Source organism: Anneissia japonica, unplaced genomic scaffold (genome assembly GCF_011630105.1).
Source record: "Anneissia japonica isolate Jap-2015-1 unplaced genomic scaffold, ASM1163010v1 scaffold1826_len1998817_cov189, whole genome shotgun sequence".
Taxonomy (NCBI): domain Eukaryota; kingdom Metazoa; phylum Echinodermata; class Crinoidea; order Comatulida; family Comatulidae; genus Anneissia; species Anneissia japonica.
The window spans coordinates 1,214,694-1,229,845 of NW_022742159.1; the positions used below are offsets into that span (position 1 = coordinate 1,214,694).

At 30.6% G+C, this 15,152-nt stretch overlaps 1 protein-coding gene across 10 annotated transcripts in view; it reads right to left on the minus strand.

The window, feature by feature from the left end:
• The window catches only part of LOC117118993 (rho guanine nucleotide exchange factor 11-like), a 95,345-nt gene that overhangs the window by 21,221 nt on the left and 58,972 nt on the right, over window positions 1-15,152 (minus strand). For 9 of the 10 annotated variants that reach the window (XM_033263765.1, XM_033263762.1, XM_033263759.1 and 6 more), the window contains 3 exons: window positions 14,839-14,970; window positions 14,064-14,245; window positions 3,275-3,318 (listed from right to left, as the gene is read on the minus strand). In XM_033263765.1, the coding sequence (XP_033119656.1) occupies window positions 3,275-3,318; window positions 14,064-14,245; window positions 14,839-14,970 (358 nt within the window). The remainder of the gene's footprint in view (window positions 1-3,274; window positions 3,319-14,063; window positions 14,246-14,838; window positions 14,971-15,152) is intronic. The other variant, XM_033263760.1, reaches the window with a different exon arrangement.

Here is a 15,152-nt window from a genome sequence, read left to right on the forward strand (position 1 = left end):
CTGCCACCAGTTTTAAAATAAAAATCTGTATCTCATCAACCGCTCCCGATTTTTATGTCTTAGGAAAATCAGTTGTGCAACATATCAAAAGATTTTTTCGCCTGGAGCCTTATTTTAAGTGATATTCAACTTCAGATAAAAAAACAGTTTCTCATTAAGGATGCAAAAATTATGTGCATTTTCCATAACAAAAAACTTACGTCAGGCATTCGGAAGGGAAATAGATATGTCAGCAAGAAAACAAGTAATTTGCATTTGAGATGAACTTTTATGTGTTTCTTAGATCTATCTTCTATAAAGCTTATGAATATATTAGCAATTCTTCTCATAGTTTTAAAATAAGGACAATGGTAATTTCATGTTTGATGATCACAGGTGTTGGAGGCAATAATGCAAGTTAATAGTGAATAATGAAGATTACTCGTTTCCTACACATTAAGAGCTATTAACAACTCCTCTGAGACAGGCAATGGAAATTCTGTTTAATATCACTAACTGCTTAATCCATTGTTTAACAACTTGTCAATGGTTTGAGTAATATAAGAATTTGTTCATTCACCAATTAATACATATTTCACAAATGATGTATTTCACAAATGATGTGTTAACCTATTATATGTTTCTATTTATTATTTTGTGTTTCTATTTTCTATAATTTGGATGCTTTTTGTTTGTTTTTATTTTTTGTTTTTATTTGCTTTTTTTTTTGGGGGGGGGTTTTATTTTTACTTTTTTTTTTCTAATTGTGAGCTTATTTTGTGAGCCATTTGTTTTGTTTTTATATTAATATTAAGACCTATGACTTATTAAGAACTTCTCTGAGACAGGCAATGGGAATTTTGTTTAATACTGTATCACTAACTGCTTAATCCATTGTTTTACAACTTGTCAATGATTTGAGTATTTATAAAAATGTTTGTTGTTTTGGACTTTTCTAAATATATATTTGTTTTTTTTTAATATTATCATTTTCAATTCGTTTCTTTTTCATACTAATGAAATTCAAATAGTTTATCATATGCCTCACCTGATGAAGCTAACATTGCCAGCGGAGAAAGCTTGTGAATAAATTTTACTTAAATTTTAGTCACAGTGTTATCTATATTTATGTCTATTTTAAATGATAAGCTATTAATGCATTACAGTACCACTCTATGCTATGTAGTAGTACATCTTCATATGAACTAATTTTCCACTTTATATGATTTCAAACTTCTAACAAATGATTTCTTATGTTTACAAATTCACACACAGTCCTTTTTTTTTGTATTTATTAAGGTGAAAAGAATAGCTAACAAAATATTAATATAATAAAATATTTAACTTAGAAAAAAAAAATTATTAAATTTTTACAGAAGTATGAAAACAAATAAATTAATAAATTTAAAATTACAAATAAAAAAAAGGGGGAAGGAAGGGATGGGAAACATTAACAGAAAAATGTTAATTAACTATGTATTTATTCATTTGAAAAAATATTAATATAAGGCCAAAAAAAAAAAAAAATACTTGTTTAGCGTCACCACCCGACCCTGATTTTCTAGCCGCCTCTCTCTCTCTTTTTTTTTTTTGGTAAAAAATCATGAAAATCGACTAAAAATGCTGATATAGCGGAAAAAAGATCGTTTTTGGAAGATGTGAAGTGTGCCAACAACATTACAAGTGTTTTTTTCTGCAGAAAAAAAAAAATAGATTCCCTCACATGTACTTGTTGACAGAAATTGCGGACGATTTGATAGGTAGTACAGTAGGCGTACATGTTTTTATTTAGTTCTTTTTAGATAATAAACAATGTTTTGAATATGATAATAATAAAGTACTATGAAGAAAAATAATAGGTTACGACCTATGCTTCAATTGACAGATGTTTTAGGCCTCCTAAGTACTACCTAACTAGGCCTAGACCCCTAGTAGTATGGCTAGGCCTACCTGGCCTAGCCTAGCACTGCAGCAGTTAGCCTACGGAACCACAATGCCTATTAAAATAAACATTGTACAAAAAAATCTTTTATGTAAAATTTAGTGTCTGTTATGGCCTTTGTCAAAGATTTGGCTTGGCACCAATGCAGTTTTTGAAATCTCCAGGCCTAAAAAAAAATCCCCCCGCCCCCCCCCCCCAAAAAAAAATATTCTGAGGGTGTGACGCTAAACAAGTATATTTTTTTTTGGCCTAATAAAGTATTCATAAAATATTAATTATTAAACTGTTTCAGATTTTATAAGAAAAGATAAATATGAAAACAAATAAAGTAATAAAATTAAAAATTCCAAATTAAAAAAAAAAGTAGGAAGGGGGCGCGCCAGGGAAACATTAACAGAAATATATTTAACTTGATTATCACTTGCAGTATACCTTGGTTGTCCAACAACAACACAAAACGACAAGTTCAATAACATCAAGAACAACAACATTAACAACTACATTTTATCATCTGGTTGTTACGTCATAAGAGAGCTTAGTTGGTTTGTAACTTTTTTTCTGCATTATGATTCTTTAAGGTCATTTTGAATATTTATTGCTAAATCTCTCAACTCAGTAGGAAATAGCATATTGCAGTGACATATTACATAAGTATTATTATAAGATATCATTCAAAATTTCTAGAGCATATACAATGATGTTTTAATAGCACAATTTAGTGTTTATTTTCTGTTTTCAGAATAGTGTTAGGTGTTACTATCAAAATGTTTTTTTTTTTTTTCAGCTGAAACTTATAAGTTGAAGTGCTCCGTGCCAATCTATTTGTTTTTACATTTAGTTACACTAAACCAAATCAATCAATTTATTGGATCCACTGTTGATGCAGTCGCACTCATACAAAATGTATAGTGCATCCAAGAGACATACAAAAATATAGGAAATACTGTTAAATTGCCTTAAAATTTCAAAATAACAAGTAAAACAAAATACTTGAGGTACAGTACTAAAAACAATATAAATTACACTACTGAATTTTAAACAATTAGTTTAAACAGAAGTCAAAGGAGGAATTCTACTGTATTTTCTGGAAGTATGTGTGAGGTTTGTTTTAGTCATCTATTGTATCCTTCATGATATATAATACAACAATTGTTACCATGTCAGTTACCTGTCTCTGTATCAAATGTTGAGTTGCGTTTTGTGAAAAGTGCATCAGTCAATTATGTATTACTATACACTTTGTATGGTTTATTGGTAAACTATCTTGTCAAAAGCTTCCATGAGTCAAATGAACATCTTAACATAATAACATCATTACATTTATGGATTAAACGTTAAAACGCAAAAACTCACCTTTTTGAACGCCTTCCATGACCGGCTTTGATTTTCTCCTCGCCCTAAAACAAAAGCCATTGTCAAAATGAGGAATTTGATAAACATTTTAAATTTACATGAAATTTAAATATCACATAATTTTTCATATCACATTATAATATAATTTGCATATCACAAAGAAAATATATAATGTTAGAACCCAGCATTTATATACTGTGTTAGAACTTACATATTTATGTTCTCTAAGCATATTTATCTTTTAGTTAATTGGTATGGAGAGTTAGTTGTGTTTATCGAGTCACAAATTAGTCAAATAGAGGGTGTGGCTGAAGGTTTACCACTTCCCTTTTCTGCCGAGCTAGCCCAGGCCTTGGCCCTAGGCACTTCAGCTTGCCTCAGACAGCTTAACCTACAGCCCTGTCCAGACTATCAACTTTTTTTGACAAAACATATGACATACCTAAATATGGTCATGATGACATCACATCATGACCATATATAGGCACATCATGACTAAATATGGGCATATATCAGTTTGCTTTTTTTTTATTGTGATTGTCTGGACAGAGCTAAAAAAGTTAGCATACAGATAAGTACTTACCATGCATGTAATATGTAGAAAATCAAATACGGAAAATGCTTACATATTAATAATTTAACATGCATTAAAATTCCATGGGGACAAAAAAGAGAAGTTATTCCTGGAAAAACGATGTTTTTTGTCTGAATATAAATTTCAGATTGATGATTGAATTGTAAATGTGTTCTTGAAAATGCATCCAAACAGATCACTATGGTGATCTATATGCATGATTGAGAATGTTTAATTTTTTGAAACTTTTAAAATTATTAAAAAATTAACATAGTGCAAGTAATGGAGCATATCACGCTAATGGAAGTACAATGCGATTAAACTAATTGAAGATGCATCTTCAAAAGAAATCATTATGATGATAGCGTTTTAATTTAATGTTTTAATGTGTCCAGCAGAAATGGGATCAAAGAGAAAAATACATATAGCTGTCAACACTATGAAATTTGATGTGAGAAATAAAAGTGATATGCCCATATTTGGTGTGTTATGAAATAATTATGCCTATATATAGCCACATAATAAAAATTTGTCACAAAAAAATGTGATAGTATAGACAAAACTTTAATGAGGTTTAGAATTTAAGATAATAAGTTTATATGTGGATTTTATATTAATAACACTGATTCTCTAGGCCTAGTAACATTCATTAATTATTTTATATTTTGTACATGAAAAATCTGGAAAAATTTTTCAACGAAAACATTTAATATCTCATTAAAAGGATCAAATGAGTTATCAAATCCACAAGAGACACATATATCAGCCCCGATTTCACTGATTTACAGACTTTTTACTACAAAAATCCTTTAATTGATTACCAGCCAAAGTCAGCGTATATGTAAAGTAGGAATGACATCATTTATGTATAAAAAGCTCCATTGCAGCCCAAAAATTCATGGAAAAAAAAAAACTTTAAAAATGTGAATGACTTTAATAATAGTAAATGTAAGAGAATCAAGTTATCAACACATAAACATAGTAACTTAAGTTTTCAATAGGTTGGAGTTTTCAGTTGATGGACCTCATCTCTGTGCAAGCCCCAACTCAGTCTGCCTTAATTTTTTGTTATATGTGTGTGCGTGTGTTTTTAATGTTTAGCATTTGAAAAGGAATAAAACAAGTTCTCGTAATCATTGGATCTAAAAATGTTTTCATTCTACTAATTTCATGTCTGTATACTCACAATTACATACAAGAGTTTGAATATGAAATTAAAATGGTAGTTTGAAAGAAATTACGCATTTGATCATGCGACAAAATCAGGTACGAAAACCATTTAGACTCAGTTACGTCATTCGGCCAGTCTGTAATTTATGAGGTTACAATTGTTTTGGTACAAATTTGGTGTTGGATTTTCAATGAGTTTGTGAGTCAGCAAACTGACAGATGCACAGGGTAAAAACATTGTTGATAAAAGGTTATTAACATGAATGTAAATCTAGGTTAAGATGGGAAAGATTTGATAAACAATGATTCATTTAAAAAAAAAAGTACATTTTAAAATACAAAAAAAAAGAAGAAAAAACATACTGTTTCTGTTGAGCTTAAACAATTTAGTTACTTTCAATTAAATAAAAGAAACTAAATATTTTTTTTCATTTGATAGGATCTTAAATTTAGGATCTATTATTAATATTATTATGTTCTTTTATGCTATATAAAGCCAATTAAACTTCAATTGATAGCTGAACATTATTACAATAAACTTTCTATACATAATTTATTCTTATTATCATTTTATTTATACTCTTATATTTTTTTATTCCTATTTTTTAAAATTTGTATTATTCTTTTCATTTATATGGTACAAATTAACATTTAATATGAAATAAGAATATTTTTAGATTATTATTATGATCTCTATTACCAATCACTTGACGAAAAAAAAGCTAAAATTATTTAGTTTATTGCTACATTTCGTGCACAACCCAATGAAAATCTTCAAAAACAATTAACTGTCTGAATTATTAAGTTTTTTTTGTTTTTGTTTTTTTTAAATATCTAGTGCTTTAAGTCCCTTAAACATAAAATTATATTTCATTGTATGTATAGTTCGCTATGGATATTAACAGTAATTTTATGCGTGTATCTGAGATTTGATAGGTGATAAAATACAACTGACATAATAAAACTGAACTTTAAAATACACTGACAGATACGCAAATGCTAGTGCTTTAAGACTATTAAGTTTCACCGTTTACCCCTGAACAAGAATTCTAAACCTCTGATCCAATTCCAGGATTATACATGGTTATGGGAACGAAGAATGGGATATCCCTTTGGCTTAATCAAGATGAGCACATACAGAATACAAATGAAGTACATTAACAGACACAATAATTGATGCATGGATTACTTTAACATCTCGCCTCAAAGGACTCGGATAGAATCACAGCCGTAGGACAATGTAAATCATCACCGATCTTGAAAACTAGACAACAATTTTCCAAAACTGGACTGTTTCCGAAACAAAGCCTACGACGGGGGAATACACACATCACCTTTCCGTCAGTAATCATCTAACAACCATGATATACGAGCGATTGGTGATTTGTTATAAGCCCCTTGCGGACTCCATCTTGGATTCCCCGGTTATTACCGCACAGGTTCAAGGTACGATGGTCTGACACAGGACAACCAGTGACAATTTCCAAATTTATAGCATATTCACGAATAGGCAGCGACCAAATATGGGCATACGTTGCGATTTATTTATCCTCGTTATGTAGGGCTTGTGGCATGCTTTTAGCAACAATAATTCTCAATACATTAACAAATCTGATGCTTCAACGTGTAAATTATTACATACCAAAAAAAGTATTATACTATAAACCTACCTATATAGATTATATAATACTACTATTTTTTTTTCTAATAAAACTAAATAACTACATAAAAATCAATTAATATATACATTCTTAATTAGATAATAATACTATTATTAAACACAAATTATTATATTATACATAACCGCTGAAAATTTATGACTATTGGTGTCATACTATAAAAGATCTATTAAACCTTTTATAATGGTTAATAAACTATGTAAAATTTAAATTATTTAATTAAATGATGTACTTTAGCTTATTAAATTCTTACTGATGCCAGCTAGGAAAACACAATAGACCACCGGTTTGCAAAGAGTCAATAACCTACTGCCGGTTGGGGTGTTTTAAAGTCACTGTACCTCATAATATGTTCTTACATTAAATAATTTAGTTATTTTACATTTATATATTTTATAAATTTTGGATAGTGTATTTCTTGATAAATTGTAAATTGTACTTAAATTTGAACATTCTAATGATGAATATGTAAAAGATTTATGCTAAAAAGGATATTAAAATAAAAGAATAAAAAATGGACAATATTTAAAGAAATTAATATTTTGAATAAAAAAACACAAATGAAAAAATCTTATATCTTGTATCTTATCTTTCAATTAAAAAACAGAATTTTATACAACAGATATTAATTAAAAAAATTGTAATTAATAAGAATGAATACCAATTAACATACCTTTAACAAGGTTAATTTGCATATTAAAAGTATTAACAATACATTTGTAAAGAAACTTCCTATATAATAATAAATAAATAATTATTATTACATTAATAATGAGAAATAAAATATCAATTAATATTACATATTACATATATGCATATTATCGGATATGCTCTTTTGTGATTTGATTTGTTTATGTGCATTTGTTTCTGTTGTATTTTTTAAAGAGCATATTAAATAAATCAAATCAAATCAAATTAAAATATCAAATTATCTATACAAATTAAATACTAATTAATGTAATTATACTTATTATGAGAAATAAAATATGAACATATTAAATAGTTATAAAGCATTAAAAATATAATAAAAAAAACAAACTTTCTATATAATATATCAAATAGGTATTAACATAAATTAATTATATTAATAATTAATGAGAAATAAAATATAAATATCAATTAATATTACTGAGGCTAATCTACATTAAATCATCAAATTATTTAAAAATACAAATTAAATACTAATTAATGTAATATTAGTTATTATAAGAAATAAAATATGAATATCAATTAAAATAACCTTAATGGGTTTAAGCTTACATATTTTAAAAAGTTATAAAGCATTTAAAATACAATAAACAGACCTTCTATATAATATATTAAATAGATATTAACAGAAATTATTTATTATATTAATAATTAATGAGAAATAAAATATAAGTATCAATCAACATTACATTAATGAGACTAACCTGCAGATAACAAGTTATCAAATTATTTAAAACCTACAAAATTAATAAGCCTTTTCTTATCAATTCCAAAACAATAGCTAATAAGTAATGCTATCAATGAAATCCAAATTTGTTGAAACTAATGCTTAAGTTTGTGTTATAAACAAAGCAAGCCTGCCTAATAATAATAGAAAAAAAATATGTCTAAAAATCTGCAAAAATGGATATGAAATCTCATTTTGTAGCAAAACTCATCAGAGGAACGTTGATGGGTGTTTATTGCAAGCTGTTATAATAGCTACCTATAAGCTGACAAATACTAATTAACTACTAACTACAGCCACCTAATCTCCAACAACAATGTACCAACACAGTTTACCATAGCATCTACTGTTCCAAGCGACTCACGATGAGCAAAACTGCATGAAAAACACATCATGCATAGAAATTAGGCGTCACAATACCTGAATAAATCAACTCTCCAAAACCAAAACCTGTAGTCAAAGAAATTAATATATTCCTCCTTGTGGCGTTGTTCAAACGGGACAATCAACTAGCGACAAGCAAAAAAAAATTGTTTCCAAATTATCCTCCAGTTATACCTCGGAAAATCTCAGAAATTCTTTCAGGTCTCGGCCCCAACGTAGCACGGGTGGCGATGTTTTCATCATGCTTATTTGTTTCTTAGTGACTAGCTGTTTGTGGCCCGCGGGAGTTTAAGCACGACCCAACAACCAAGTATCCAATAAGGGTAGTGATAAAAATTTCTCGCTAACCTCGAGGAGGGACGACCAGCGTCGTAAGCGGATATTGTACATCGTTTAAGCTCGTTTTCCAGAACTTGATCATCCGTGGCAAGGCCTAGAAACTCGTGTCGAATTGATCAGTATATATGTACCAGGATATCACTAACAGAGTTGAAACTCGCTCGTTTAATCCCTGACAAACGGTATGTGATTACGGTTTGTTTCACAGCCGTCCCATGGGACTTTCAGCTGAAAGGCTATCCTGAGTCTACTAGCATTTAAATTAACTTCAAACTTGAGCAAAACCTGTCAATTTAATTTAGCTTCATTATGAATAAGTAAATAAATAAATAAATACAGACAAGAGCATTTTTAATCCCTTCATTAATATTATGAATAATAAAAGAAGCTGATTAAATCAAAACAACAAAGAATAACTTGGTTTATATACTAATCAATCCTCAATTTAATACAGCTAATCTTTTACAATCATCTATCTACATACTTTTATAAATTTTATTTTTAGTATCAATTTTTATTTACTAAGCAACCTTATATAAATTACTTGTGAGTATATATATATTTTATATTTTATAATTATTTTTATTTAATTTTCACATAATTATTACTATTATCTACATCTAATATAAAATGATTACATTTTAATATTCATAGCTATATTTCATAAAATGAAATTAATTTTAACGGCACTATAAGCTTAGATGGAACTTGAGACTAATTTGCAATTAAACTATCAGATTTCTAAATACGTTTAGTTTGTAGCATCAATTAGGCTTGACACTAAGTAAGTTATTAAGAATTTCTTGGCTATAATTGAGCTGATTATCCCTGGGTAGTAGTAGTGGATATTTAAAGGTTTTAGTGCTGCATAAATGATGGTGGCACTTTGTTTAATGTAGCAGACCAACAATGGTGAGTAGTAGGGATGTTGTGTTAACTAGGCTACAGTCATCATTATTATCAGGTACTGAGTCAACTTATGAAATTGGCGATCATAATTATTTTCTTGCAATTCTTTGATTGTTGCAAAAATCTCTTTCTAATATTTATTTTGTTCTGTTCAGTCTCTAGCTTAAAACTCACTGAGGTTTAACATCTCTTTTATTCTCTTCATTAAAGTTAGTGTAGGTCTTCCGCTGCCTTATCACTAAGTGCGTCAAGATTTTCAATATCTGAGGTACAAAAGCTCAAGTCAGCCCAATTTTTCCTATGCTCTGTCTCTTCTTGATGTTTCCGTTGTTTAACAGCTCTACTATACTCTTGATGAAAGCTGGCCTAGGTCTTATGCTTTATCATTGAGTGCTATAAGAATTTCATTCTTTCTGATGTCAACAGCTCTACCATTACATTAATGAAAGTTAGCCTAGCTCTTCCTCTGCTTTATCTTTGACTGCTATGAGAATCTTAATCTGTCTGATGTTCAACAGCTCAACCACCATACTCTTGATGATAGCTGGAATTTATATATTCCTCAGCCTTACCTCTGGACAATGCATTCATCTCATCTGTCCGATGTTTACCGGTTCTACCATACTTTTGATGAAAGTTAGCCTAGGGCTTCTTCCTCTGCTCTATCTTTAACTACTATGAGAATTTTAATCTGTCTCATGTTCAACAGCTCTACCACCATACTCTTGATGATAGCTGGCATTTATATATTCCTCTGCCCAATCTCTGGAAGATGCATTCATCTCATCTCTCTGATGTTTAACAGTTCTACAATTTCTCTTGATAAAAGTTAGCCTAGGTTTTCTTCTGCTCTATTTCTGACTGCTGCAAAAATCTTGATCACTGTCATACCCTTGAATATATTTAGTCTAATTCTGCCTTTGCAACAGCCTGCTGTGAGAACCTCAATTTTCTGACATCAACAGCTCTTCCATGCTATGAACGTTCTTCCACTGCATCTTTTCTCATCTTTTTTCATAATATAAATTAGCGATGTATACTCTAATTGCCCTTACGAAAGTGATTAACTCATTACGTTAAAAAGAAGGAAAAGTTATTTTTTACCCTACCCTGAAACCTCTCAGAAAAGAATTGAAAAGCAAACAAGACTTGATTGACAAGTGAATGTTGCTACATTTTTAAAGCAAATGGCAATGAGTATATGCTCAGTATAAAAATTATTCATCATTCAAAAAAAAAAAAATCAAGTGCCTGAGTTTAATGGACCATAACAAAGGTAACATAGGTGAATATGATGCATGCAATATTCATGGCAATATTAGATAAAGGCATATAGATGAGTTTAGCACACGGAATATCATTCCATATGGAATATTAACGATCATATAAGGAGTTTTCCACCTGCTGTCTGAAATGTTCTGGGAGCTATCTCATTACATTCTCATAACTCCAAAGATGTACAATTTCGGCAATTGACGGTTACCATAATTGACTGGTGTCTTTAACGGGGTCAAGGGAGATGGCTCTGAAGACCATTGGATATTGGATACTTCCCAAATATAATCATATCACACTTTCTTCTTTTCTTTCTGAGCTAAACTTAATTTTTTACATATTCATTTCTAAAATTCAACAGAAGCAATCTAAAATGCAATTTAAAATATAAAAAAGATTATATTGCCTGCAATTAACATATATATAACATGCCCTGTTAAAATGTACTTTCTTATTCAAGTTTCTTTATGAATATTGAAATGGTGTTAGTTGAGTCTGTCATCTACCTTTCATTTATGCATGCACATGAGCCTGTCAATGCATATTTAAGAATGCAGCTCACTGTCAATGCACTGTCAGAGCCCAGAGGGATCCAGCCTAACACAAATTGTTGAATTACTATGAACTTTGAATATTTGATAAGTTATTATTCTTACTTTATATTCCTTAATGGCCTATAGTTACCTCTGCCAAAGAGTTAAGTGTTCACTGCTGTCTGTTAGCAAGACTACGCAAAAACTAATGAATGAATGGTTCAGATGGTTGAGGCTTTCAAGTAATCTGACCATTTCTGTTTCATTTGCTTATTTTTTGTCAGTTTTTTTAATTGGCTAGGATAGTACAGACACCAGCACCATTAGAGCTTTTGTGAGTTGTGAACCAGCAAGCCCTCAATGAGCCTTCGAAGTGCTGGTAAACAAAGCAGTGATGTTGGTTTTTTCTGCCTTCCTACAGGTTTCAGCTTAAGACATTTCATGGATAAATTTACATGTTTTCTAGTTGTTTCATGTTTCCGCCTCTTGCGCCTTGAGAGCAGTATCTTAGTGGATATGTGCGCTTTATAAATTGTATTTATTATTATTATTGTTATTATTAATGGGTCATCACAAATTTAGTGGATTGGTACATAATAATCAAAGAAAGACACCTTTCAATATTCGGAAGAAAAGGTCAAAGGACAAGATCAGGGTCTCAAAATTTTGTTACCCTTGAGCACAAAAGAAAATAATGGAATTGCCCCACGTATTCAGGCAGCATTCAAGAAAATAATGTACCTGAATACGATGGGCGATTCCCTTATTTTCTTGAGGGTAGTCTGCAGCACTCAAGAAAAATAATGTCCCTAAATACAACGGGCGATTCCATTATTTCATTGAGGGTATGCTGCAGTTTCGCCCATCATACAGAGTCTGCGTATTGTTGGTACTGTATTTAGGCAAGGGCAGAGGTATGCACTCTATGAAGTGACTACTCTAGTCTACTATTTATCCATACTTTAATTAAAAAATAGTAATTTTAATTGTTTACTTCAAGTCTTCTTTTGTATATCATCTTGCACTTAAGTTATTGCCTTTAGCTCTCTCTGAGAGAATGAATTTTCTTGATGGGATAGATATAATGAAATTAATATTGTTAATATGATTATTTTTCCAAATATATTCTACCTTCTTTTTTAAAACTTTGATATTTTATTAATATATACCAACCAGTCACTTCTTGCAAATCGTGTTTTTGAGATAATGGCCAGAACATGTTGGAATGTCAACATTTTTAAAATCCATTTTACTGAGCTAAACTAAACTTCATATATCTAGACATCATATTATGTTATTATTTTCCCCTTTTTCAACATTAAAACAACATATTTTAACAATTTGATGATGGTTTCTGCCTCAGCAATCTCTAAAATGGTAAACGTTGAAGGCTGATTTCTCAAATACTGTCCTTTGAACAGCTGTAGTTAAAACTCCTACAACTTATAACAAAAATGTTGGATTCAAATAATTATTTTACCTTTTTAAAACTTTTTACTGTTTAACCCTATATTATTAATAACTAAAAATTTGTTTGCGAGGAGTAACTGGTTTGGCTTGTCTTTGCCACATATTCTGTTTTATCTACCTACATGTTTATATGTATGTATTCCTATATATTGTCGAATTAACACAGGTATGTATGTATGATAATGAATGTGCACATTTATGAGCTGTGACAAAATAAAATGTATGCAACAGTACATGATATAAATGTTAATAATATCAGACAAGAATGTTTGATAGAGTACAGAACAATAACATACTGTAAATATTTCAGTAGAGCAACCAGGCCTGGAAAAATTTTTTTTTGTGCCTCCAACCATGAAAATTATCTCGATAAAATAACTCCAGTATCATATGTTATCTGTACACTACACAGACCAACAGTTTATTCTTATTATCCCCTCCCCCCCTGAAATTCCTCTGGACATTTATACTGTCCCTGACTACCGGTCGTGCACTTTTTCCAGCCCTGATAACAACACATGCAAGTACTCGAGCAACTTTCCATTAGTGAATTACATAATTATCAATTGCACCCTCTATATGCCATGCTATCATAGAGGGATATATCAATTTTATTGATGTTTGAGAATAGCATGTAGTTGAAAGGACAACAAACATGAGTAGACCAGATGATGCGATGAGCGGAGTATCGTTAACTATGTCACCAAACAATGCAATATTTTGTTAGAATTTGAAACAAAATGCGCTTTATATTCCAGATGCTATTTGAATTTGATGTTGGTATGGTCACGACCAAAACGAAATTTACCTTCGTTTTCATGCTCTTCCAGCGCTTCAGTTGGTCGAATCGTGGTGACTTTGGTGGGACATAGCCGGGAAGTGATGGGAGGGTTGATGCATGCCCGGGCATGAGAAGCGGTGGTACTTTTCCATTCACTACGTTATCACTAGGAGGTGTTTCATCCTCCACCACCGATAAACGGATGTCTTGAAATTTATGTTTATAGAAAGTTGACGTTACCTTAAGCTGAAGACTTTCTGACCGAGATAGATTTGATCTACGGACTGGCTGCCCTTCCTCTTCCTCGGAACATTCATTCAGAATATCCATGACGTTGCACGTGTCAAGCATTGACAAACTGTCATCTTTCATTTCAAACTGATTTATCATAGACCCAACAATATTGCGATTATGCATTTCATCTACAAGACACAATCAGAAAAAAAAAAAAAATGTATGTCAGTTGGTATAAAAACCAACTTTTAAATTCCAAACAAATGTGGTAAAATTATAATAACAATTGCAATTAATATATACTGTGCAAACTTCATTAAAAAATATGTTCAAATTACAATAAAATAGATAAGAACACAAAATTTACAATATAAAATTATAAAATAAAATAAAATTATATACAGCTAAAATGCTTACAGCATAGTGCATTATGGGTAAATAGGAGAATCCACCTTTTACTTTGGACAGTGGCCAACGATCAATCATAGGATACGGTTAGACAATTCAAAGTCGGGAGCTTTTGATTTATGCAGCGACGTATCACTGAAACGGACTCACACATCCGTGACCGTCCTGCACAACATCAATTCAGGCCGAATCCCAGAATCCATGCGATGAGAAATTAACATTCTCGCATGCGCAGACAACTTTTTAGGAATATCATTACTTCCAAGGCCCTACCGTCGATGTGCAATCAAAAGTTCCCTAGTTACGGGAGGACGACTGTAGGCCTGATAGGAAACGACATGAGCATGGGAAGAGAATGCTACTTAATACCTACCCATGACTTCTGCATCCTCATGCCTCTGCACCATTGGTATCACCTTGCCTAGGTTGGTTGGAGATGGTGATGTTATCACCTTACCTTCAACTTCATCAGGGCTCAGTGGATTTCTATCGCCTGGATAAAACACTGCAGTAATAAGTGCAATGATGAAGACAACGTAACAATTAATAAATTACTAATAAATATAACACTTGGAAAAGCTCTCTGAGAAGAATATGTACACCTTATAAAATAATATTATTATTAAGTAAATTAATTATTGTTGTAAATAAATTATATTTATATTATTATTATAAAAGAATATAAGA